This window comes from Pseudorca crassidens, chromosome X (assembly GCF_039906515.1).
Source record: "Pseudorca crassidens isolate mPseCra1 chromosome X, mPseCra1.hap1, whole genome shotgun sequence".
Lineage (NCBI taxonomy): Eukaryota > Metazoa > Chordata > Mammalia > Artiodactyla > Delphinidae > Pseudorca > Pseudorca crassidens.
This window is the reverse complement of record NC_090317.1, coordinates 59,658,758-59,684,984: the sequence shown is the minus strand read 5'-3', so window position 1 is coordinate 59,684,984 and position 26,227 is coordinate 59,658,758. Positions and strand designations below refer to the sequence as shown.

General features: G+C 36.7%; 1 protein-coding gene across 9 annotated transcripts in view; it reads left to right on the top strand.

The window, feature by feature from the left end:
• Positions 1-26,227, top strand: part of APOOL (apolipoprotein O like) — a 229,086-nt gene that overhangs the window by 18,659 nt on the left and 184,200 nt on the right. For 5 of the 9 annotated variants that reach the window (XM_067724590.1, XM_067724586.1, XM_067724594.1 and 2 more), the window contains exons 2-3: positions 17,020-17,063; positions 23,976-24,080. The exons of 1 other annotated variant lie outside the window; for it this stretch is intronic. In XM_067724590.1, the coding sequence (XP_067580691.1) occupies positions 17,043-17,063; positions 23,976-24,080 (126 nt within the window). In that variant the 5' untranslated portion in view covers positions 17,020-17,042. Of the gene's footprint in view, positions 1-16,978; positions 17,064-17,364; positions 17,519-23,975; positions 24,081-26,227 lie in introns of those variants that run through there. 3 more of the 9 variants (XM_067724587.1, XM_067724589.1, XM_067724588.1) reach the window with 3 other exon arrangements.

Below are 26,227 nucleotides of genomic sequence, written 5' to 3'. Positions count from 1 at the left end.
GTGCATTCCAGAAGTTAATAATGGGGAATTAAAATATGCTTTCATTGGCAAGAGTGGCTGGACCTGTGCTGCGTGACCCAAAGGAGTGGAACTAGGAGCCGTGAAAATTATATGGATATGTGTTTCAGTTCAGTCTATGGAGGAACTTTCTTAAAGAGCTGTAAAAAGATGGAATGATCTGTTAGTGGAGTTTCCCATTACTAAAGGGGGTCATACATAAACTTTAGGGTCACTTAATAGTGTGTTACAGAAGGGATTCTATCATCAGAGGAATGGTTGGACCGGAAGACCTTTAAGGTCCCTTTGCATTCTGAGACTAAAACTCTAGTACAAAGAAGGTAGTATGCCTGAAACTCAGCACTATATTTTGAAACCAGTCTCTCTTTTACCATTTTATGTTGGTTTCAATAATCATTAGTTTACTCAGGAGCAGTACTTGATCTTTCAGGCCAATTTTTGTTCTTCCCATCTCCTACCTAATATTTCAGAAGAGGCTAAACTTTATCAGTTGTATAGTTATGCCCCTGTGTTTGGTTTCCTCTGGAGTATTTGTACTTTAGCTCGGTGGACAAAGGAAATCACCCAGTAAGTCACAGTCTTCTCTCCCCTGCCGATAAGGCAAGCTCTTAGCCCTTCAGATCTGCTAAGCAAAGGAAAGGGAGAAAGAAAGAAAAGTAGGAAATGGAGGTAAAATAAGGATTGAAAAATAATTGGAACAAATAGTCGCTGAAAAAAAAAAGGGTGGGGGAAAGAGGTGAGGATAAGAAAGAGCAAAAAGTGGGAGCAATTGGAGATGATTGGAGATGGGTAAGCTACTTTTTCTTCTACCAGGGATGGAAGACTGTAACTTTCCTCTCTTCCCTACCCAAGTCTCGTGGTCTCAAATCATAAACAGCCCTGTGGTGATGAGATTTTCGTTGTGAACAGCTCCTCAGGCACCAGCCCCACACTGAAAGGAATACTTCTTTTCATACCTTTCCAACTCCCCCCATTTCTGAATCTTTTGACCTCCAAAAAATGAAACCTTTTTAAAACTATATTTAAGCAATTATGGTATAAAGGAATAATTTTTCCTACGGGATTCTTTAAGCAACGTATTATTGACCATTCTAGCTAAAAATGCATCAATTTAGATAGAAAGTATTATATTTTAAGGTATTTATTTGATTTAGTATAATAATCACCACATTAATTTGGCCAAGAAGTTTTGTCATGGCACATTGAAAGTAGAATATTGTTTCTAGTAAGAAATAATCAGGCTTGCTCTGTTGTCCACTTAGCTATAGTCTTCAGAAGTTTGAAATTTAGTCAAGAAATGTGTTATAAGAATACTACCTTCCATTTATCTAGCACTAAACAGTTTATAAAATTTTCATGTATTATAGTATTTGATTCTTAGAACATTCTTGTGAGAATTTTTTGTAAGAAGAGAAATATTCTCTATTGCATTTATACTTGTATCAGGATAGGATGCATTTGTGATAAATTTTAGTTGTGGTGGGCCTGGATTTAATTGGGTCCCCAAATGCTTCAGAGAGTATGGTGGAGCCTGCAAGCATATGCAAAATTTTGAGAATAACTACATTTTGGGGGACCATAATTCATAGTTTTCATTGGATTCTCAAAAAATTAAGATCATTAAATCAGTCTTACAATTTCAGATCAGCTTTAGGACTTTTAGTTATCATTTGCCTTCACAAATACTTGGCACATAGGTAGTCAGTAAATGTTACATAGAAAAACTTGCTAGATTACCTATGTACACTGCCTTATTTAAACCTGTGAATGATTTTATTACTTTTTTTGAGATCCTTAGTCCTGCAAAGCCCTTTGAATACAAAGAGGCATAAGACTACTCACAAGGAACCTGCATTTTAGTAGAAGAATAGCCTATATATATTTCAACGGGTAAATAATAATGTAACATTATGTTTGTTTAATTCCAGATTAGTGTTTCATACAAATAAGAACTTTATGAACTCAGAGAGATGACTATGAGTGATCTAGTAGGACTTGAGCTAAACCTTCAAGGAAGGACAGAGTTTAGGCAGTGTATTCATTCAACAAATAGTTGTTGAGTACCTGCTACGTGCCAGGCACTGTTAGGTGCAGGAGAGGTGAAGATATTCTAGCAGGGAAAATGAAGTGAGTGAAGGCACTGAGGAAGGAATGTACTTGACATGTTTCAGCCTAGGAAGATTAATTTGGCTAGAGCCAGAGAGCCTAACAGGACATTGGTTCATAAGGCATTTGGTTTATAAGACATTTGGACGACACCAAAAAGTCCTTGAAATTTGGTCCTATCTAAAACGTCCATGAACATGTTTGGTTTGTGCCAAATGGTTTTGGACAGGACCAAATATCAAGGACCTTTTGGCATGTCTTTTGGACGTTTTGCACAACACCAAATATCTGCTAACCCCAGAGGGTATATAGAGAAGGTTAAACTAAGATGGTTTATTTGTTTGTTGAACCAGGAGAATAAAGCCGTATTTTAGAAAGATTCATTTCATTTCCTGTATAGTTTACTTAATCCTATTTTGAAATTTAGCAGCAACTGAATTCTAAATGGACAACATCTTGAAAATCATCTCTTACTGGAGTATTACTATCTTCTCAAGTAAATAGAATGCTCTCAATATTCCTTTCTCACATCACTACAAGGTAGATATAGCCTAATTTCTTTGCTATAGATAGCACACGTTTGTAAATATGTATTGTGAAAGGGAGCTGTTAGGTGTTTTTTAAAATTTAGTTACTGATTTTGACAATAAGTTAGTATTTGTCTGACCCTGATTACCATAAACTTACTAAAGTTGAATTATGCCAATCTGTGTTACTATTTCTGGAGGATTTTTAAAAAAATGTTTACGTAACTGCTACATTCCCTGTTTTTATTTTTAATTTTCTACTTACATTTTTATGTATCTAAGGTAAACTTTTGACACTTTCAAGTGTTACTCAGTAACAATTACATCACAATTATTGAGTGTTCATAAATTCCAAAATAATTTTGTTCTTTCATACATCATAATTAAAGTACTAGGTGCTTGAAATGCTTTAACATTAATTAATGTTCTATAATTTAATAATACAGTAAAAACCATACCTATCCAAGCCACACTGAGGTGGGCAGTTATTTATTCTGTCTAATTTAAGATTGGCCTTTTAAGTGCCAGAACTTTAATTTTGATGAAGATTAGAGCTCAAGTGTACCATGTACTTCCCATCCATCTTAAACCTATTCATCATCATTCGGTATCTTCATTGTTTAACTTTGCCGATTTTAATATGCTATAGCTGTTATTCTTAATGAAGATGCTATATAGATAGTGAATGGTATTGAACGCAGAAATAGCCTTAGGATACGCTATCTTGAAAACATTTCTGGTGTCATTTTCTTTTTTTGAAATAAAATATATGCAACTTCTTAGCTTTGTGGGCAGTGTCACATGCTCAATAAACTGAAGGCAGCCTTTTTCCAAGGGTTTTTCTGCCCTCCAAAGGTCACTGCTGTTACTTGTGTCCTTTTCCTTGTCTGCCCCATTGAAAATATTCTGTATGTTTCCTGCACCATTAACATAAGATACTTTCTGATGCATAGTAGTAGGCATTCAGAAAACATTATTTATCCCTTTCCTGTTACTAATGTATTAGAGCAGAAGTATTATTTTGTCATCACATTTATCTTCAGATAATTTCACTTTTACAGATGCGCTATAGGTCACTACTTCCTCTTAGTATTCCTTGATATTTAATTTCCAAGAAAAGACCAGAACCTATGCACCATTTCAAATGGCATTTTAAATATAGGCAACAGAGCAGAGAGATGGAAGAACCTGGGTTTTTGATAAGTCACCAAATCAATCCTAAAGTTCTGTCTACTTCTAGACTTCCTATCACATGAGAGAATAATGTTTGTCATTGTTGAAGCCTGTTTAAGTTGGGGATTCGAAAACTTTAGCCAAAACCATCCTAAATCCCCAATATTGAATTTTTGTAAAGATTAAAAAACTCAGTGGATGTAAAGCACCTGGCACATAGTAAGTGCTCCATAAACACAGAACACCCTGTCTTCAGGGATCCTTTATATTTTCAGGGACATTATATTAAGGCATAGAACAGGTACCACTACCAGGTTGTAGAGCTGTTACATTTTTAACTTCATTGCTGATTCTCTTTCTTTCCCAGCCATGGTGTGTGCCTCTGCTACTATCTTTTATTCTGCTTTTATTCTTTCTTATCTCTTACATTTCTTGTTACTTTTTCCACTTTTTGGCTTTTGTATAATAAATCTAGCCTTTTATAAACACAACTAGCCAATTGGAATACGCTTGCCTGTAATACTCAGCTCTTTGGTTCTTTTCCCTTTTGTCGGTTACTGGATGTTCAGGGACAGCTTCTTAGCCACAAGAGATTCTACAACATGAGGTCTTGTTTCTTTCCCCCCTACCCGCGTTTTAGAACTCCTCTAGGTACCTAAAAGTTTTAGGTAGCAAAGGTCATACTGTACCTAATAATAAGCATGGTTTATGAAAGAGACAGATTTCTAAAAGCTGCAGGAAAATTAATCTTACTTTGGAGTCACACCATTTTTCTTAGTCAGCTCCAGCTGCTATAACAAAATACCCCAGACTGGCTGGTTTAAACAACAGGTATTTATTTCTCACAGTTCTGGAGGCTGGGAAGTCCAAGATCATGGTGCCAGCAGATTTGGTTGTTGATGAGGGCTCTCTTCCTGGGTTGCATACTGCCACCATCAAGCTGCGTGCTCTCATGACATCTTCTTTGTGCATGCTGCAGGGGAGGTGGGGAGAGTTCGCATGTCTCTTCCTTTTCGTATAAAGCCACTAATCTCATTATGGGGGGGCTCCACCCTTGTGACATCTTCTGAACTTAATCACTTCGCAAAAGCCCCACCTCCTAATACCACCACAATAGGGGTTAGTACATCAACATAGGAAACTGGGGGGATACTATAAACATTCAGTCCATAGTACCACGTATATTTTTACATCTTAACATTAGGTAAGTTTGATGTCATTGGGAAAAAAAATATCTTTTCTTGCAGAATGTCTCCCGAGCACCCCGTTATTTCAGTTTGGGATTGCATTTGATCATCATGTGTCCCCATAGTGTTGTTAGACTAGAAGTAATAAAACTGCTATTCAAATATTTTATAAATATTATTTTAGAAAAACACTGGGTGATAGTGGATAACTATCATAGAAAGAAGCCTTGTGTTTATAGTACAAGTAACAGGTTTCATAATTTTGCCCAGGTGGTACCATTTTGGTTTTGTTTTTAGCAAAAATGTCAGTTCACGGCTAAGGGAAAAATAAGAACTTTCATGATTTGACAGTTTTTATGTCAAATAAGCGAACAAATGTTTCTCTAATAGATTTTGGGTTTATTTGTAGACTTTTCATGACCATTAATAAATTACACCATGTTCGTATTTCATAAGCTTGGTGTTTCATACCATAACAAATTTCAGATGAGAGACCTGTTTGAGGCATAAATCTGGCTTATTCCAAGATTAAACCTATGGAATAATATATAATAATGTATAAACAAAGAGGTTATCCCCTTTTATTTTATTTATTTATTTATTTTTACATCTTTATTGGAGTATAATTGCTTTACAATGGTGTGTTAGTTTCTGCTTTATAACAAAGTGAATCAGTTATACATATACATATGTTCCCATATCTCTTCCCTCTTGCGTCTCCCTCCCTCCCACCCTCTCTATCCCACCCCTCCAGTTGGTCACAAAGCACCGAGCTGATCTCCCTGTGCTATGTGGCTGCGTCCCACTAGCTATCTACCTTAAGTTTGGTAGTGTATGTATGTCCATGCCTCTCTCTCACTTTGTCACAGCTTACCCTTCCCCCTCCCCATATCCTCAACTCCATTCTCTAGTAGGTCTGTGTCTTTATTCCTGTCTTACCACTAGGTTCTTCATGACATTTTATTTTTCTTAAATTCCATATATATGTGTTAGCATACGGTATTTGTCTTTCTCTTCTTACTTACTTCACTCTGTATGACAGACTCTAGATCTATCCACCTCATTACAAATAGCTCAATTTTATTGCTTTTTATGGCTGAGTAATATTCCATTGTATATATGTGCCACATCTTCTTTATCCATTCATCCGATGATGGACACTTATGTAGTTTCTTTCTCTGGGCTATTGTAAATAGAGCTGCAATGAACATTTTGGTACATCACTCTTTTTGAATTATGGTTTTCTCAGGGTATATGCCCAGTAGTGGGATTGCTGGGTCATATGGTAGTTCTATTTGTAGTTTTTTAAGGAACCTCCATACTGTTCTCCATAGTGGCTGTACCAATTCACATTCCCACCAGCAGTGCAAGAGTGTTCCCTTTTCTCCACACCCTCTCCAGCATTTATTGTTTCTAGATTTTTTGATGATGGCCATTCTGACTGCTGTGAGATGATATCTCATTGTAGTTTTGATTTGCATTTCTCTAATGATTAATGATGTTGAGAATTCTTTCATGTGTTTGTTGGCAGTCTGTATATCTTCTTTGGAGAAATGTCTATTTAGGTCTTCTGCCCATTTTTGGATTGGGTTGTTTGCTTTTTTGTTATTGAGCTGCATGAGCTGCTTGTAAATTTTGGAAATTAATCCTTTGTCAGTTGCTTCATTTGCAAATATTTTCTCCCATTCTGAGGGTTGTCTTTTGGTCTTGTTTATGGTCTCCTTTGCTGTGCAAAACCTTCTAAGTTTCATTAGGTCCCATTTGTTTATTTTTGTTTTATTTCCATTTCTCTAGGAGGTGGGTCAAAAAGGATCTTGCTGTGATTTATGTCATGGAGTGTTCTGCCTATGCTTTCCTCTAAGAGCTTGATAGTTTCTGGCCTTACATTAAGGTCTTTAATCCATTTTGAACTTATTTCTGTGTATGGTGTTAGGGAGTGATCTAATCTCATACTTTTACATGTACCTGTCTAGTTTTGCCAGCACCACTTATTGAGAGGCTGTCCTTTCTCCACTGTACATTCCTGCGTCCTTTATCAAAGATAAGGTGACCATATGTGCGTGGGTTTATCCCTGGGCTTTCTATCCTGTTCCATTGATCTATCTTTCTGTTTTTGTGCCAGTACTGTACTGTCTTGATTACTGTAGCTTTGTAGTATAGTCTGAAGTCAGAGAGCCTGATTCCTCCTGCTCCATTTTTCATTCTGAAGATTGCTTTGCGTATTCTGGGTCTTTTGTGTTTCCATACAAATTGTGAAATTTTTTCTTCTAGTTCTGTGAAAAATGCCAGTGGTAGTTTGATAGGGATTGCGTTGAATCTGTAGATTGCTTTGGGCAGTAGAGTCATTTTCACAATGTTGATTCTTCCAATCCAAGAACATGGTATATCTCTCCATCTATTTATATCATTTTTAATTTCTTTCATCAGTGTCTTATAATTTTCTGCATATAGGTCTTTTGTCTCCTTAGGTAGTTTTATTCCTAGATATTTTATTCTTTTTGTTGCAATGGTAAATGGGAGTGTCTTCTTGATTTCACTTTCAGATTTTTCTTCATTACTGTATAGGAATGCCAGAGATTTTTGTGCATTAATTTTGTATCCTGCTACTTTACCAAATTCATTGATTAGCTCTACTAGTTTTCTGGTAGCATGTTTAGGATTCTCTATGTATAGTATCATGTCATCTGCAAACAGTGACAGCTTTACTTCTTTTCCGATTTGGATTCCTTTTATTTCCTTTTCTTCTCTGATTGCTGTGGCTAAAACTTCCAAAACTGTGTTGAGGAAGAGTGGTGAGAGTGGGAAACCTTGTCTTGTTCCTGATCTTAGTGGAAATGCTTTCAGTTTTTCACCATTGAGGATGATGTTGGCTGTGGGCTTGTCATATATGGCCTTTATTGTGTTGAGGAACGTTCCCTCTTTGCCTACTTTCTGCAGGGTTTTTATCATAAATGGGTGTTGAATTTTGTCGAAAGTTTTCTCTGCATCTATTGAGATGATCATATGGTTTTTCTCCTTCAATTTGTTAATATGGTGTATCACGTTGATTTATTTGCATATATTGCAAAATCCTTGCATTCCTGGAATAAACCCCATTTGATCATGGTGTATGATCCTTTTAATGTGCTGTTGGATTCTGTTTGCTAGTATTTTGTTGAGGATTTTTGCATCTATGTTCATCAGTGATATTTGCCTGTAGTTTTCTTTCTTTGTGACATCCTTGTCTGGTTTTGGTATCAGGGTGATGTTAGCCTCGTAGAATGAATTTCGGAGTGTTCCTGCCTCTGCTATATTTTGGAAGGGTTTGAAAAGGATAGGTGTTAGCTCTTCTCTAAATGTTTTTTAGAATTCGCCTGTGAATCCATCTGGTCCTGGGCTTTTGTTTGTTGGAAGATTTTTAATCACAGTTTCAATTTCAATGCTTGTGATTGGTCTGTTCATATTTTGTATTTCTTCCTGATTCAGTCTTGGCACGTTGTGCATTTTTAAGAATTTGTGCATTTCTACTAGGTTGTCCATTTTATTGGCCTAGAGTTGCTTCTGGTAATCTCTCATGACCTTGTGTATTTTTTTAACATCTTTATTGGAGTACAATTGCTCTAAAATGGTGTGTTAGATTCTGCTTTACAACAAAATGAATCAGTTATATATGTACATATGTTCCCATATCTCTGCCCTGTTGCATCTCTCTCACTCCCACCCTCCCTATCCCACCCCGCCAGGCAAGCACAAAGCACCGAGCTGATCTCCCTGTGCTATGCGGCTGCTTCCCACTAGCTATCTACCTTACGTTTGGTAGTGTATATATGTCCATGCCTCTCTCTTGCTTTGTCACAGCTTACCCTTCCCCCTCCCCATATCCTCAACTCCATTCTCTAGTAGGTCTGTGTCTTTATTCCTGTCTTACCCCTATGTTCTTGACATTTTTTTTTCTTAAATTCCATATATACGTGTTAGCATACGGTATTTTTCTGTCCGTTTCTGACTTACTTCACTCTGTATGACAGACTCTAGGTCTATCCACCTCATTACAAATAGCTCAATTTCATTTCTTTTTATGGCTGAGTAATATTCCATTGAATATATGTGCCACATCTTCTTTATCCATTCATCCGATGATGGACACTTAGGTTGTCTCCATCTCTGGGCTATTGTAAACAGACCTGCAATGAACATTTTGGTACATGACTCTTTTTGACTTATGGTTTTATCAGGGTATATGCCCAGTAGGGGGATTGCTGTGTCATATGGTAGTTCTATTTGTAGTGTTTTAAAGAACCTCCGTACTGTTGTCCACAGTGGCTGTATCAATTTACATTCCCACCAACAGTGCAAGAGTGTTCCCTTTTCACCACACCCTCTGCAGCATTTATTTTTTGTAGATTTTTTGATGTTGGCCATTCTGACTGGTGTGAGATGATATCTCATTGTAGTTTTGATTTGCATTTCTCTAATCATTAGTGACATTGAGCATTCTTTCAGCTGTTTGTTGGCAGTCTGTATATCTTCCTTGGAGAAATGTCTATTTAGGTCTTCTGCCCATTTTTGGATTGGGTTGTTTGCTTTTTTGTTATTGAGCTGCATGAGCTGCTTGTAAATTTTGGAGATTAATCCTTTGTCAGTTTCTTCATTTGCAAATATTTTCTCCCATTCTGAGGGTTGTCTTTTGGTCTTGTTTATGGTTTCCTTTGCTGTGCAGAAGTTTTAAGTTTCATTAGGTCCCATTTGTTTATTTTTGTTTTTATTTCCATTTCTCTAGGAGGTGGGTGAAAAAGGATCTTGCTGTGATTTATGTCATGGAGTGTTCTGCCTATGTTTTTCTCTAAGAGCTTCATAGTTTCTGGCCTTACGTTTAAGTCTTTAATCCATTTTGAGCTTATTTTTGTGTATGGTGTTAGGGAGTGATCTAATATCATGCTTTTACATGTATCTCTCCAGTTTTCCCAGCACCACTTATTGAAGAGGCTGTCCTTTCTCCCCTGTACATTCCTGCCTCCTTTATCAAAGATAAGGTGACCATATGTGTGTGGGTTTATCACTAGGCTTTCTATCCTGTTCCATTGATCTGTCTTTCTGTTTTTGTGCCAGTACCGTACTGTCTTGATTACTGTAGCTTTGTAGTATAGTATGAAGTCAGAGAGCCTGATTCCTCCAGCTCCGTTTTTCATTCTCAAGATTGCTTTGGCTGTTCTGGGTCTTTTGTGTTTCCATACAAATTGTGAAATTTTTTCTTCTAGTTCTGTGAAAAATTCCAGTGGTAGTTTGATAGGGATTGCATTGAATCTGTAGATTGCTTTGGGTAGTAGAGTCATTTTCACAATGTTGATTCTTCAAACCCAAGAACATGGTATATCTCTCCATCTATTTATATCATTTTTAATTCCTTTCATCAGTGTCTTATAATTTTCTGCATACAGGTCTTTTGTCTCCTTAGGTAGGTTTATTCCTAGATATTTTATTCTTTTTGTTGCAATGGTAAATGGGAGTGTTTTCTTGATTTCACTTTCAGAGTTTTCATCATTAGTGTATAGGAATGCCAGAGATTTCTGTGCATTAATTTTGTACCCTGCTACTTTACCAATTTCATTGATTAGCTCTACTAGTTTTCTGGTAGCATCTTTAGGATTCTCTATGTATAGTATCATGTCATCTGCAAACAGTGACAGCTTTACTTCTTTTCCGATTTGGATTCCTTTTCTTTCCTTTTTTCTCTGATTGCTGTGGCTAAAACTTCCAAAGCTATGTTGAATAAGAGTGGTGAGAGTGGGAAACCTTGTCTTGTTCCTGATCTTAGTGGAAATGCTTTCAGTTTTTCACCATTGAGGATGATGTTGGCTGTGGGTTTGTCATGTATGGCCTTTATTATGTTCGGGAATGTTCCCTCTATGCCTACTTTCTGCAGGGTTTTTATCATAAATGGGTGTTGGATTTTGTCGAAAGTTTTCTCTGCACCTATTGAGATGATCATATGGTTATTTTCCTTCAATTTATTAATATGGTATATCAGGTTGATTGATTTGCGTATATTGAAGAATTCTTGCAATCCTGGAATAAATCCCACTTGTTCATGGTGTATGATCCGTTTAATGTGCTGTTGGATTCTGTTTGCTAGTATTTTGTTGAGGATTTTTGCATCTATGTTCATCAGTGTTATTGGCCTGTAGTTTTCTTTCTTTGTGACATCCTTGTCTGGTTTTGGTATCAGGGTGATGGTGGCCTCGTAGAATGAGTTTGGGAGTGTTCCTCCCTCTCTTATATTTTGGAAGAGTTTGAGAAGGATAGGTGTTAGCTGTTCTCTGAATGTTTCATAGAATTAGTCTGTGAATCCATCTGGTCCTGGGCTTTTGTTTGTTGGAAGATTTTTAATCACAGTTTCAATTTCAGTGCTTATGATTGGTCTGTTCATATTTTCTATATCTTCCTGATTCAGTCTTGGCAGGTTGTGCATTTCTAAGAATTTCTTCCAGGTTGTCCATTTTATTGGCATAGAGTTGCTTGTAGTAATCTCTCATGATCTTTTTTATTTCTGCAGTGTCAGTTGTTACTTCTTTTTCATTTCTAATTCTATTGATTTGAGTCTTCTCCCTTTTTTTCTTGATGTGTCTGGCTAATGGTTTGTCCCTTTTTTTATCTTCTCAGAGAACCAGCTTTTAGTTTTATTGATCTTTGCTGTCATTTCCTTCATTTCTTTTTCATTTATTTCTGATCTGATCTTTATGATTTCTTTCCCTCTGCTAACTTTGGGGTTTTTTTCTTCTTTCTCTGATAGCTTTAGGTGCAAGGTTAGGTTGTTTATTTGAGATGTTTCCTGTTTCTTAATGTAGGATTTTATTGATATAAACTTCCCTCTTAGAACTGCTTTTGCTGCATCCCATAGGTTTTGGGTCATCCTGTCTCCATTGTCATTTGTATCTAGGTACTTTTTGATTTCCTCTTTGATTTCTTCAGTGATCATTTCGTTATTAAGTAGTGTATTGTTTAGCCTCCATCTGTTTGTATTTTTTACAGATCTTTTCCTGTAATTGATATCTAGTCTCATAGTGTTGTGTTCGGAAAAGATACTTGTTACAATTTCTGTTTTCTTAAATTTACCAAGGCTTGATTTGTGACCCAAGATATGATCTATCCTGGAGAATGTTCCATGAGCACTTTAGGAGAATGTGTATTCTCTTGTTTTTGGAAGGAATGTCCTATAAATATGAATTAAGTCCATCTTTTTTAATGTATCATTTAAAGCTTGTGTTTCCTTATTTATTTTCATTTTGGATGATCTGTCCATGGGTGAAAGTGAGGTGTTAAAGTCTCCTACTATGACTCTGTTACTCTTGATTTCCCCTTTTATGGCTGTTAGTATTTGCCTTATGTATTCAGGTGCTGGTATGTTGGGTGCATAAGTGTTTACAATTGTTATATCTTCTTCTTGGATCAATCCCTTGATCATTATGTAGTGTGCCTCTTTGTCTCTTCTAATAGTTTTCATTTTAAAGTTTATTTTGTCTGATATGAGAATTGCTCCTCCAGCTTTCTTTTGGTTTCCATTTGCATGGAATATCTTTTTCCATCCCCTCACTTTCAGTCTGCATGTATCTCTAGGACTGAAGTGGGTCTCTTGTAGACTGCATATATATGGGTCTTTTTTTTGTATCCATTCAGCCAATCTGTGTCTTTTGGTGGGAGCATTTAGTCCATTTACATTTAAGGTAATTATCGATATGTATGTTCCTATTCCTGTTTTCTTAATTGTTTTGGGTTCGTTATTGTAGGTCTTTTCCTTCTCTTGTGTTTCTTGCCTAGAGCAGTTCCTTTAGCATTTCTTGTAAAGGTGGTTTGGTGTTTCTGAACTCTCTCAGCTTTTCCTTGTCTGTAAAGCTTTTCATTTCTCCATCAAATCTGAATGAGATCCTTGCTGGGTAGTGTAATCTTGGTTGTAGGTTTTTCTCCTTCATCACTCTAAATATGTCCTGCCAGTCCCTTCTGGCTTGCAGAGTTTCTGCTGAAAAATGAGCTGTTAACCTTATGGGGATTCCTTTGTGTGTTATTTGTTTTTGTTTCCCTTGCTGCTTGTAATATGTTTTCTTTGTATTTAATTTTTGACAGTTTTACTAATATGTGTCTTGGCGTATTTCTCCTTGGATTAATCCTGTATGGGGCTCTCTGTGCTTCCTGGACTTGATTAACTATTTCCTTTCCCATATTAGGGAAGTTTTCAAGTATAATGTCTTCAAATCTTTTCTCAGTCACTTTCTTTTTCTCTTCTTCTGGAACCCCATTAATTCGAATATTCGTGTGTTTAATGTTGTCCCAGAGGTCTCTGAGACTGTCCTCAGTTCTTTTCCTTTTGTTTTCTTTATTCTGCTCTGCAGTAGTTATTTCCACTATTTTATCTTCCAGGTCACTATCCGTTCTTCTGCCTCAATTATTGTGCTATTGATCCCTTCTAGAATATTTTTAATTTCATTTATTGTGCTGTTCATCATTGCTTGTTTCATCTTTAGTTCTTCTAGGTCCTTGTTAAATGTTTCTTGCATTTTGTCTATTGTATTTCCAAGATTTTGGATCATCTTTACTATCATTATTCTGAATTCTTTTTCAGGTAGACTGCCTATTTCCTCTTCATTTGTTAGGTCTGCTGGGTTTTTATCTTGCTCCTTCATCTGCTGTGTGTTTATCTCTCTTCTCATTTTGCTTATCTTACTGTGTTTGGGGTCTCCTTTTTGCAGGCTGCAGGTTCGTAGTTCCCGCTGTTTTTGGTGTCTGTCCCCAGTGGCTAATGTTGCTTCAGTACGTTGTTTAGGTTTCCTGGTGGAGGGGACTTGTGCCTGTGTTCTGGTGGATGAGGCTGGATCTTGTCTTTCTGGTGGACATGTCCACGTCTTGTGGTGTGTTTTGGGGTGTCTGTGGACTTATTATGATTTTAGGCAGACTCTCTGCTAGTGGGTGGGCTTGTGTTCCTGTCTTGCTAGTTGTTTGGCATAGGGTGTCCAGCACTGTAGCTTGCTCGTTGTTGAGTGAAGCTGGGTGCTGGTGTTGAGATGGAGATCTCTGGGAGATTTTCGCTGTTTGATACTATGTGGAGCTGGGAGGGCTCTTGTGGACCAGTGTCCTGAAGTTGCCTCTCCCACCTCAGAGGCACAGCACTGAATGCTGGCTGCAGGACCATGAGCCTTTCATCCACACGGCTCAGAATAAAAGGGAGAAAAAAGTAGAAAGAAAAAATTAGTAGAAGTAGAAAGAATGAAAGAAATAAAGAAAGAAGGAAAGAAAGAAAGAAAGGAGGGAGGGAGGGAGGACGGAAGGAAGGAGGGAAGGAAGGAAAAAAAGAAAGAAAGAAAGAAGATAAAGTAAAATAAAGTAAGATAAAATATAATGAAGTGATTAAAATAAAAAATAATTATTAAGAAAAAAAGACGGACAGATAGAACCCTAGGACAGATGGTGGAAGCAAAGCTATACAGAAACAATCTCACACAGAAGCATACACATACACACTCACAAAAAGAGGAAAAGGGGAAAAAATCATAAATCTTGCTCTCAAAGTCCACCTCCTCAATTTGGGATGATTTGTTGTCTATTCATGTATTCCACAGATGCAGGGTACATCAAGTTGATTGTGGACCTTTAATCCGCTGCTTCTGAGGCTGCTGGGAGAGATTTCTCTTTCTCTTCTTTGTTCTCACAGCTCCCAGGGGCTCAGCTTTGGATTTGGCCCTGCCTCTGCGTGTAGGTCGCCAGAGGGCATCTTTTCTTAGCTCAGACAGGAAGGGGTTAAAGGAGCAGCTGCTTCGGGGACTCTGGCTCACTCAGGCCGGGGAGTGGGGGGGGGGAGGGGCACGGAGTGCAGGGCGAGCCTGCAGTGGAAGAGGCCAGCGTGACGTTGTACCAGCCTGAGTGAGGCACGCCGTGCGTTCTCCCAGGGAAGTTGTCCCTGGATCCCGGGACCCTGGCAGTGGTGGGCTGCACAGGCTCCCCGGAAGGTTGGTGTGAATAGTGACCTGTGCTCGCACACAGGCTTCTTGGTGGCGGCAACAGCAGCCTTAGCGTCTCATGCCCGTCTGTGAGGTCTGCGCCTTTAGCCGCGGCTCGCGCCCGTCTCTGGAGCTCCTTTAAGCAGTGCTCTTAATATTACCCTCTGCTCGCGCACCAGGAAACAAAGAGGGAAGAAAAAAATCTCTTGCCTCTTCGGCAGGTCCAGACATTTCCCTGGACTCCCTCCCGGCTAGCCGTGGTGCACTAACCCCCTGCAGGCTGTGTTCTCGCCACCAACCCCAGTCCTCTCCCTGCACTCCGACCGAAACCCCCCAAGCCTCAGCTCCAAGCCCACCCCGCCCCATCGGGTAAGCAGACCAGCCTCTTGGCACTCACCAGCCTGATCCTCTGTGCGGGAATCTCACCGCTTTGCCCTCCGCACCCCTGTTGCTGTGCTCTACTACACGGCTCCAAAGCTTTCTTCTCCGCCACCCGCAGTCTCCGCCTGCGAAGGGGCTTCCCAGCGTGTGGAAACCTTTCCTCTTCACAACTCCTTCCCACTGGTGCAGGTCCCGTCCCTATCCTTTTGTCTCTGTTTATTCTTTTTGCTTTTTCCCTACCCAGGTATGTGGGGAGTTTCTTGCCTTTTGGGAGTTTTGAGGTCTTCTGCCAGTGTTCAGTAGGTGTTCTGTAGGAATTGTTCCTCGTGTAGATGTATTTCTGGTGTATCTGTGGGGAGGAAGATAATCTCCGCGTCTTATTCTTCCGCCATCTTCCTCTCATCCCCCTCCTCTTTTATTTTTTATTGAAGTATAGTTGATGTATAATATTATATAAATTACAGGTGAACAGTATAGTGTTTCACAACTTTTGAAGGTCATGTCCCATTTATAGTTATAAAATGCTATATTCCCTGTGTTGTACAGTATATCCTTGTAGCTTATTTTATATGCAGTAGTTTGTACCTCTTAATCCCCTACCCCTGTACAGTCACTTTCCCTCCCTCTCCCCACTGGTAACCACTGGTTTGTTCTCTATATCCGTGAGTCTGCTGCTTTTTTGTTATATTCACTAGTTTGTTATATTTTTTAGATTCCACATGTAAGTGATATTTGTCTTTCTCTCTCTGCCTTATTTCACTTAGCATAATGTCCTCCAAGTCTATGTTGCTGCAAATGGCAAATTTTCATTCTTTTTTATGGCTGAGTAATATTCCATTGTGTGTGTGTGTGTGTGTGTGTGTGTGTGTGTGTGTGTGTGTATACATACATCTTTATCGATCTATCTGTTGATGGACACTTAGGTTGCTCCCATATCTTGGCAATTGTAAATAATGATGCTATATGAACATTGGGGTGCATGTAAAATTTCAAATTAGTGTTTTTATCTTTTTCAGATATATACCCAGGAGTGGAATTGTTGGGTCATATGGTACTTCTGTTTTTAGTTTTTTTGAGAAGCCTCCGTACTGATTTCCACAGTGGCTGCACCACTCTACATTTCTACCAACAGTGTACAAGCGTTCCCTTTCAGAGAGGTTATCTTGGATATACTAATTATTATCCCCATCTCTAAGTTTTAACACTTCAGGAGAGTGGTAATGATCTGTAGGCCAAATGAAAATCTAAAGAATGGATAAAGGTGATATGATTACTTCATATTTTAAACCTTACATCTTACATTTGTCCAAGGATAGGTTACTTTGACCTGATGATTTACTATCATGTTAGTTTATACTAAAACATGTACTTGATACAAGGCTGGAGTAAAGTAGCTACAACAACTGCTAAGATTTAGTCCTTGTCTTTAAGGAAAATGCCCTTGGAAGTAGTACAGGAGACACAGTATTATAGGTTTGTTTTCATGATTTTATGAGACTATTTTCTGATTTATAGATTTAGACCATCTTTTAGAACCATTCCTATAAAAGGATAAAATTTCTTATTTTCCTATTTTCCTTTTACTTTCTTGAAAATGTAATGCCATTATATTCTTCTACAGTGGTATAAACAGTATCCAGTTCTTCCTTCTGCTGTTTTCAGGTTAGCATATATGCCCTGAATGGATGGATATAGAGTTAAAACTGGTAAGTTTGAAAGCAAAAATCATATAAATCATTTTCTTTTCTTATTGAATAAATTTGACATGTAATGTTGTGTAAGTTTAAGGTGTACAGCGTGTTACTTTTATACATTTATATGTTATAATATGACTGCTGTTATAATAATATTTATCAAATTACATAATTACAGTACAATAGTGTCTTTATTGTGCATTAGATCTCTGTGGCTTATTTACTAATAAGTTTGTACCCTTAAAACCCATCAATCTTATTCCCCTCCCCCACTTCCCTTAGTAACCATCATTTTACTCTCTGGTTTTTACAGGTTTGACTTTTTTAGATTTCACATATAAATGACATCATCCAGTACTTTTGCTTCTCTGACTTATCTGGCTTAGTATAATGTGCTCAAAGTCCATCCATGTTGTTGCGAATGGTATGATATCCTCCTTTCTCATGGATGAATAATATTCCATTTGGTACGTGTACCACATCTTTTTTATCCATTCATCCATTGGTGGGTTTTTGGGTTTTTTCCGTATCTTGGCTGTTGTGAGTAATGCTGTGATAAACATAAGAGTGTATATATCTCATCAAAATCTTTTTTAATTGATTAATTAATTAATTTTTTAAAATTTTTGGCTGCATTGGGTCTTCATTGCGGCATGCAGGATCTTCTTTGAGGCATGGGAGATCTTTGTTGTGGCGTGTGGGCTTCTCTCTAGTTGTGGCGTGCAGGTTTTCTCTCTCTAGTTGTGGCGCGTGGGCTCTGTAGTTTGCAGCATGTGGGCTGTCTAGTTGAGGTCCGCGAGTTCAGTAGTTGTGGCCTGCAGGCTTAGTTGCCCTGTGGCATGTGGGATCTTAGTTCCCTGACCAGGGATTGAACCCACGTCCCCTGCATTGGAAGGCAGATTCTTTACCACTGGACCACCAGGGAAGTCCCCTCATCAAAATCTTAATCTCTTCTTTTTGATAGAATCATAAGAAAATCCTAAAGGTTGGAGCTCTAAGGCAGTGCTGTCCAATAAAACTTTCTTCAGTGGTGAAAATGTTCTATTTCTGTGCTGTCCAGTATGGTACCCACTGGAGTCACATGTATCTCCTGAGGCCTTGAAATGTGGCTAAGGGAATGAAGTGGCCTTATTTTTCCAGCTCTCATACTGTGAACAAGTGTCCCTTTTGTGGTAAATAGTGCTAAGTGTTTTCACTTTTTTTTTTTTTTTGGAAAAACTGAATTTTTAGTCTTTAAGTTTTCATTAATTGAAACATAAATTTAAATAACACATGTGGATATTGTCTACCTTATTAGATAGTGCAATTCTAAGGCCCTAAGAGATTATCTGCTCAAGGTCTTTCATTTTACAAATAAAGACGCTTTGGCCCAGAGAGATGACATGACTAACTAGAGATTACATAGTTGTTCAAGAACAGAGCTGGGACTAGACACAAGTGTCTTGATGGCCAAGTCAGTGGTATTACTAGATCACTTTGAAATTTTAAGTTGCTAATCAAATTGGAATTATTACTTTTATTCCATTTATTGTGTTTAGTAATAATTACCCATTTTTCCTATCCTTTCTACTGCTTCCTCTCCTTCACACACACTTACATTATCTCCATTTTAAAAAAATGGTGTCTTTTTCAGCTCGGTGCTTTGTGACCACCTGGAGGGGTGGGATAGGGAGGGTGCGAGGGAGAGAGATGCAAGAGGGAAGAGATATGGGGACATATGTATATGTATAACTGATTCACTTTGTTATAAAGCAGAAACTAACACACCATTGTAAAGCAATTATACTCCAATAAAGATGTTAAGAAAAAAAAATGCTGTCTTTAGGAAGAAGTTTTTATTTTTTATTTTTTTAGGAAGAAGGTTTTTAAATTCATTTATTTAAGTAAGAGGTAATTTTTAGTTGTGTATGTTTTTAAATGACTTTTAAATTCTTGAAATTCCCTCTGTGGTCTTTGCATTTAAGATGTTCGGTGTGAGTAAAAGTGTGATTCTGATTATATAATCTAGAGTATTATTTCAATATAAGGTAATTATTTGTTGGTGACTTTCCTTCTGGTTTTTAGAGAAACAAAATGGCAATATCTTATCTGTAGTAAATTATATACTTGGAAATTATCACTGAACTTTAGAATCATGCATTGTCAAAATTAGAAGGAAGTGTAGACATTTTGTAGTGCAGCTTCCTTTCACAAATGGGCAATCTGACACACAGTGAGGGGGAATTAACTTGTAAAAGGTGACATAGTGAATTATTAGCAGAGCACAGACTAGAACACAGCTTTTCCAATTCACAGCCTGGTGTTCTTTCAACTGTATCACTACTTCCTCTCAGATCTTCACAAGTAAACAACTCAAAAGGCACTACAGCATACAAAGTTCTGTTAAGCTGCTGTACTGAACTTTGATGACTAATGTCAACTTGTCACAACTCATTGGGTGCTGGAAATAGACTCATCAAGTTCTTGAGCCAAATATTTTAAAGCAGTTTACACTTGCAATATTGCAAGCACAATTGAATTTTCTTACAAATCTCAACTCGAAGGTCTATCTGGCTGTTTGCGTGGGGTACTTTGTTGCATAGCTATATTCCAGTACACCATGGTGTCTTTTAATGTATTTCTCCGTCTTCTATATTTCCTGTATCATGATAATATAATCAACTGATAAATCTTATTCCAATTCAGAACTACAGGATCTTGCTTTAACTTCATTAATCTTACATCTTTCTCCCACACTGAAAATCCCAATCTTTAAAATGCCAGCATATTTAAATGTCTCCTTGTATAACACACAGAGCAGGTTCATAATAAAGTATCAAAACTGCCACTAACAATATGATTATTAAGTTTTAAGGTTTGTTTGTTTGTTTGTTGATGTTCTCTTTGTCCTTTGGATATAGCCCAATTACTGGTTGTAAGTTCATTTTGAATTGTTCCTGTCTGTGTGATCATTGCCTCAACATTGTTTATTTCATTTTCCTTTTAGTTTTTAGGGCTTACCTTTCTAAATTTCAGTTTTGTTTTATACCTATCACAGGACTCTTGATTTAATAAAATAGCATTTACTACATGATAATATATCTCTAAAGCAGAATTAATGATTAGGACTGATTTTAGATTAGCCTATAATAATTATATGCTCTTTCTTACAAAATAAGTAACAAAAATTCTTATAGGAGAGAAGTTTAAATTTCAATTCTGTTAGTAAAGAAGAGAAAACAGATATGTTTGTACTCCCAAGTAAAGTTGGACCAGTTAATTCTCTGCCTTATTTTTCCAGCTCTCATACTGTGAACAAGTGTCCCTTTTGTGGTAAATAGTGCTAAGTGTTTTCACTTTTTTTTTTTTGGAAATGCTGCTATTTGAAATGTCTCCATGCATAGTGCAGAAGTGCTATCTAGTGTTCTTAAGTGCAAGAAAGCTGTGATATGCCTTAGGGAGAAAATATGTATGTTGGATAAACTTCATCGTGGCATGAGTTAGAGTGCTGTTGGCTGTGAGTTCAATGTTACTGAATCAACAATATATAGTAAACAAGGTGTCTTTAAACAGAAACACATATAAAACAAGGTTATGTATTGATCAGTTGATGAAAATGTAACCAGAGGTTCACAAGAAATTAACCCTGTATTTTCCCTAGGAGTAGTGTTCATTATTCCCTAAATCAGTGTTCAGGGCTACTTTATGGAATATAACTACTGCAAATAATGCGAATCAACTATATTTTGATTACAGAAGTAATTGGAAGGGTTGAGTCTCATGGGGGAGTTAACTGATGCTCATCTTCAGTCTTGCTCTTTGTAAATCTCTATATGATAGAATTCTGTTCTAGGGCCTGTTTGTTATCTTTAATAGGAAGATAATTGATTTTAAACAAGACACATAATTTTGAATTGACAGGTCATTATTTTGAAGTTACAAATAATTTTAACTCAAGGTCTTACCTTGTGAAAACTAGGATTGCCTCTGCCCAATTTTAATACTATTTAACTAACAGCCTTATGAGCCTGTAAATTTTATAATACCCCCAAGCTCTGATGTTCTTTAAATACCTTATTTTATTTTCTAAATTAGGCATTGGCAATTGTTTTTTCTATAAAGGGGCAGATAGTAAATATGTTAGACTTGTAGGACACAAAAGGTCACATATTCTTCTTTGTTTTCTGTTTGTTTATTTTGTTTTTATAAATTTTTAAATATGTTTTAAGAAAAAGCATTTTTAGCTCAGAGTCCAGACCAGATTTAGCCCAGATCTGTAGTTTACCAATCCATATTCTAATTTTTTCAGTGTGGTATATAATCAGCTGTCTCTCTGGATAGTGATGCCTTTTTCATCAGTATAACCTGTGTTTTGAAAAGGCCTGAGTGTGCCAATCTGCCTCTTTTCTTTTCTTTTCTTTTCTTTTTTTGCGGTATGCGGGCCTCTCACTGTTCTGGCCTCTCCCGTTGCGGAGCAAGGCTCCAGACGCGCAGGCTCAGCGGTCATGGCTCATGGGCCTAGCCGCTCCGCGGCATGTGGGATCTTCCCGTGTCCCCTAGCATCGGCAGGCGGACTCTCAACCACCACACCACCAGGGGAGCCCTGCCTCTTTTCTTTTGATCAAAGTCTTGGCCTTTTTTGTTTAGAGGCAGTAAGTATGCTATGTTTTTTATTGTTATTATGGCCCTCACTAGAGCCTGATTAACATCAAATACATGTGAGAAGAAAAATGGGGAGTAAGCACCACCACTTAACATCTTTATTCAGCAATCAGAAAGAATGGGGAGCTAGAATTAATTGCCCGTTTACCAAGTGCAAGCCATTTTTATGTAATTCTTTAATCCTCAAGGTAATCATAAAAAGGAAGGCATTCCCATTTCTTTTCAGATATATAACCTGAGACTCTTAAGATAGCTCTGTCCAGTAGAAATTTCTTCAGTGATGGAAATATTGTATATCTGTGCCCTACATTATGCTGTTGAGCACTTGAAATGGGGCTAATGTGACTAAGGAACTAAATTTTAAATTTTATTTATTTTTAATAAATTTAAATTTAAATAACCATATGCATCTAGTAATTACCATATTGGGCAGCATAATTCTTAAGAGCTTAAGTAACTTGCCCAGATTTAGGTAGTAAGTTCCACAACTTGAGTTCAAAACAAGGTCTGTGCAACTCCTAAGCTTACGTTTTTACCATTATGCCACACTGCCTTATTAATAAAAGTCAAGGTGGATGGACCCTGCCCTATAGAGTAGAAAATGTAGCAAAGATACTTAAGCATTTTTCAAGGTATACTGTATTAACTTTTTAGGCCACTAGTTCAATTAGTCAGTCCACACTCTGGAGCAGTCAATCATAGTTATTAAGTAATACCTAAGAATTTATTTTATAGTCTACATGCTATTATTTTTCCATTATGTGAAATAAAATAACTATACTAAGAACATAGGGTATTGAAATTTTTTCAGATATTAGCATACTTCAAATGTTCTATCTAGGGAGTAAGGTCTAATCCGGTATTTTTAAAATAGGTTTTAAATATTGTAAGAATTGACATGCTTCAAATAATCAGAGCTTTATTGAAAAGTTTTTTCAGGTACACGGGAGAATATCCATTGCTGGCATCCATTTTAATATGTTTTTTATTGATACCCGACATTAGATACTGAGTGGAAATCTTATTTCATTAGTGAACACCAACTGTGTGTAAGAAATCAGAAGTGATGCCTTTTGGAAGGCAGGCCTAGATAAATTGTTCTGTGATGCTGACTTATGTACTAGAGGGAGGCTTGAAGGGGAAAAACAGTGAACACAATTTCTTTTATTAGTGTTGAGTCTTCCTTTTACCCTATATTTCTGGAGTCTCAATCTAAATCAGAATCATGCCTAGTTTAAACAGGAAATTGCTTAACTAGTGCCTGCAGCTTCCCGTATTCTGTCCAGAAAATATTGAAAAATATGTCAGAAATGAAGTGCAGACACGATCACTGTTATTCAATAAGATTTGGAATCCTTTGGCCAGTGTTTCTTCCAGTTCTTGAACAATTCCACTTATGTGTAAGCCAGAGAGACCTCTTCCCTCTGGATGTCTTTGGTCAATTTCAGCAGGCCTCCTTCTGAGTCTAAAGAATCAAGCTCTTAAAATAGTCATTCCCTGGAAAGCTTTTCATTTGGCCTTGTTGAATGAATAATCTTTAGGAATTATTCTGTACCTGGATAAACACTGGAACACTTTGTTCTTAGAGCCAGTAATTTTCCTGCATTCTTAATTCAAATCAAGTTATATCTAAAACTAAGGTCACTTTTGGCTTTAGATCAAGCATGAAATAGGTAAAAAGGAATATGTTAGTTAGGGGCATAAGATTTGTAATGGTAGGTTGTTATTTTTTATAAATAATGTAATTATATATTTTATTTCAAGATACAACCTGAATCACCCAGTACTCCAGATCACCCTTATCCTTTACTTTTTCCATAGCATTTATCGATTTTAATATACTATATAATATATGTATTGTGTTCATCTCCTGCCTCTTCTCCACTAGAATGTCAGCTCCATGAGAGCAAGGATCTTTGTTTTGTTCCCTGATGGATCTGACATATAGTAATTGCTCAATAAATATTTGTGGACTGAGTGAATATCATGATCTATATCTCACTTCATCCCTCAAAGCTTATATTCACTTGTAACTAGTAATTATTATATTGCTATATTCCATATGAAGTAGATAGTTAACAAATTGGTAAAAATAAGACTCTACCATGAGAAAAGAATTTTAGGAATTATATCCTAAAAATGTATGAATAATTTGGAGTGCTTGAGTTTTTAATAAATTTAAATGAAACCAATAGTGTTCCTCAGATGCCCCCCAAACTTTATCAGGAAATAGAGGGTGGGAAGCTTTCAATTAAAAATACCTTTTTGATATTTCTTTCTCAGATGGGAAAGCTGACAACCATGCCAGCAGCTCTAATATGTGCATCTATAAGTGTGCATGCGGCCAAAGAAGAGGAGTCCAGAAAGCATCTAGTGAAACCAGAGCAGGTAACTTGCCTACAAAAGTTTGAATTTTGTATAACAGAAATATGATGTAAAAGCTGTGAGGTTGGTTTGTTTGTTAGCTCTAGTCATCAAAAACGTCTTTGAACTATTTGTTAGGCTCGTTTTTTAAGTTGTGAGAAATAGTTACAAGGCATCTCAAAGTAAACACTATTATATTTAACCCAAACATCTAAAATCCTAACTCCAATGAAAAACAATTGGTGATTTTTCTTAACGAATAATCAATGAGTAGTACAGGGTTTTAGTTCTTCTAAGCAGTCTGACTTTTCTTTCTTAAAATGTTTATACAGGTACACCTGATATTTGGAAGCCTGAGTTTAAGAAATTCATTAAGATCTCAGTTTTGAAAGTAATTTTAAATGTTTTCTAGTTCAGTCTTCACTGTGGTACCGTACTCCCCTCTACAATAGGTACGCTAACTGGCTGTTTTCTTCTACATGAATAAAACTCTGGATTAAGGAACCTAAGGCAGTCCATTCCATTTTCTGGCAGCTCTCATTCAACTTAAGGTCCTTTCTTATGTCAAACACAAACCTGTGTCATAATTATAAGTTCTACCCATTGGCCCTGTATCTCTTGCATTGGTGCCATACAGAACAATTCTCATCTCTCTTCCACAAAACAACTCTTCAGATGTCAGTTACACTTTAAGTAGTTTTGCTTCCTGGATAAGTCTATTAGTAGTTTAACCATTCCTCATATGTCATAGCTTTGAGTTCCTTCACTTTCATGATCATTCTCTGCCAAACATGTTCAGGATGGTTAGTGTTTTCTTCGGGTGTAAGTATTTTGACTACCGCAGGATAGAGTAAGACTCTGACTTCTCTTGTTCTACATAATATATTTCTGTTAAAACTACCTAAGATCACATTTGTTTTTATATTTATTTTTGTTTTGAGTCATCACAATCAACCTTGCTTATAATCAGCCTTTGACCATGATATAGTGATTGTGCAGTTCTCTAAAATTCATTAAACTTTTTTACATGGGCCACTGGTAAGCTATGTCTTTTCTCAGTCTGTACTTAAGCATATAGACTTTTTGGACTTAGTTACAGGTACATTTATGTCTTTTTAACTTTTATCTTGTTGATCTAATCTATCATGCCAGCCTATTGGTATCTCATTGTAGTAACTGATTCTATTCACCATTGTACTTTTCATCTTTTCTAGCCTCAAGTTATTCTTGAATTTATCTACATGCTTAGAAATATAAACTCGAGTCAAACAGGCCTGAAACTGAATCCTGACCCCACCACTGAGTAGTTGGATGGCATTGGACAGAATTCTTAACAGTGGCATAAATATTCTGTGTATGAATATACCATTTTCAAATGTACAATTTTCATAAATTTTTGGAAATTTAACATATTTCCAATTATTTTGCTAATGTAATCAATGCTTTGTCGAAACACCTTGTACATAAATCTTTATGTGCATCTATAACTGTTTCCTTAGAATAAATTTCTAGAAATGGAATTGTAAGTCAGAAGGCATGAAAAATATCAATGTATTGCCAAACTGACATACATAAAGGTGGTATTTATTCATTTATTAAACAGAAAAATATTTCCTGAGCTTCTCTTATATATGTTTGAGTCATATACGAAGCACTGGGTAAAGTTTTATTAATTTTCATTAGCAGTCTAGAATAGATTCACTCTCCTATATACTTGCTGACTCTCAGTATTTTTTCTCCTTTTTATTAATCTCAGAGAGATGATGTTTTTAAGCCTACCTTGATACTCCTATGTTTGGAAAGCTCAAAATCTAGATTGGATAATAAGTAACTAGCATTTGTCCCTAATAGCTGAATTTACATATTTCTGAATTTTAAAATAAATTTTTGCTCTTTACTATATTATGGAATAAACAAGATTTCTTGGTATTTATTGTATTCCCCAGTACATTTTAAATAGAATTCAATTGAATTACTTATTAAATAAAGTTGCCAGCTGAGTGCTAGGGACTATTCATATAATCAGGATTCAATCCTTGAGAAACTTAGAATTGCTGAAGGAATGAAAATGTGATTTGCATGAACTATTCCCCGGTACTTTTATTGTGTAAAGTGAGTTATGCCTTTGTTTAAATCTATTTACAATAAATCTGTACTAAGCCAGAATGCTT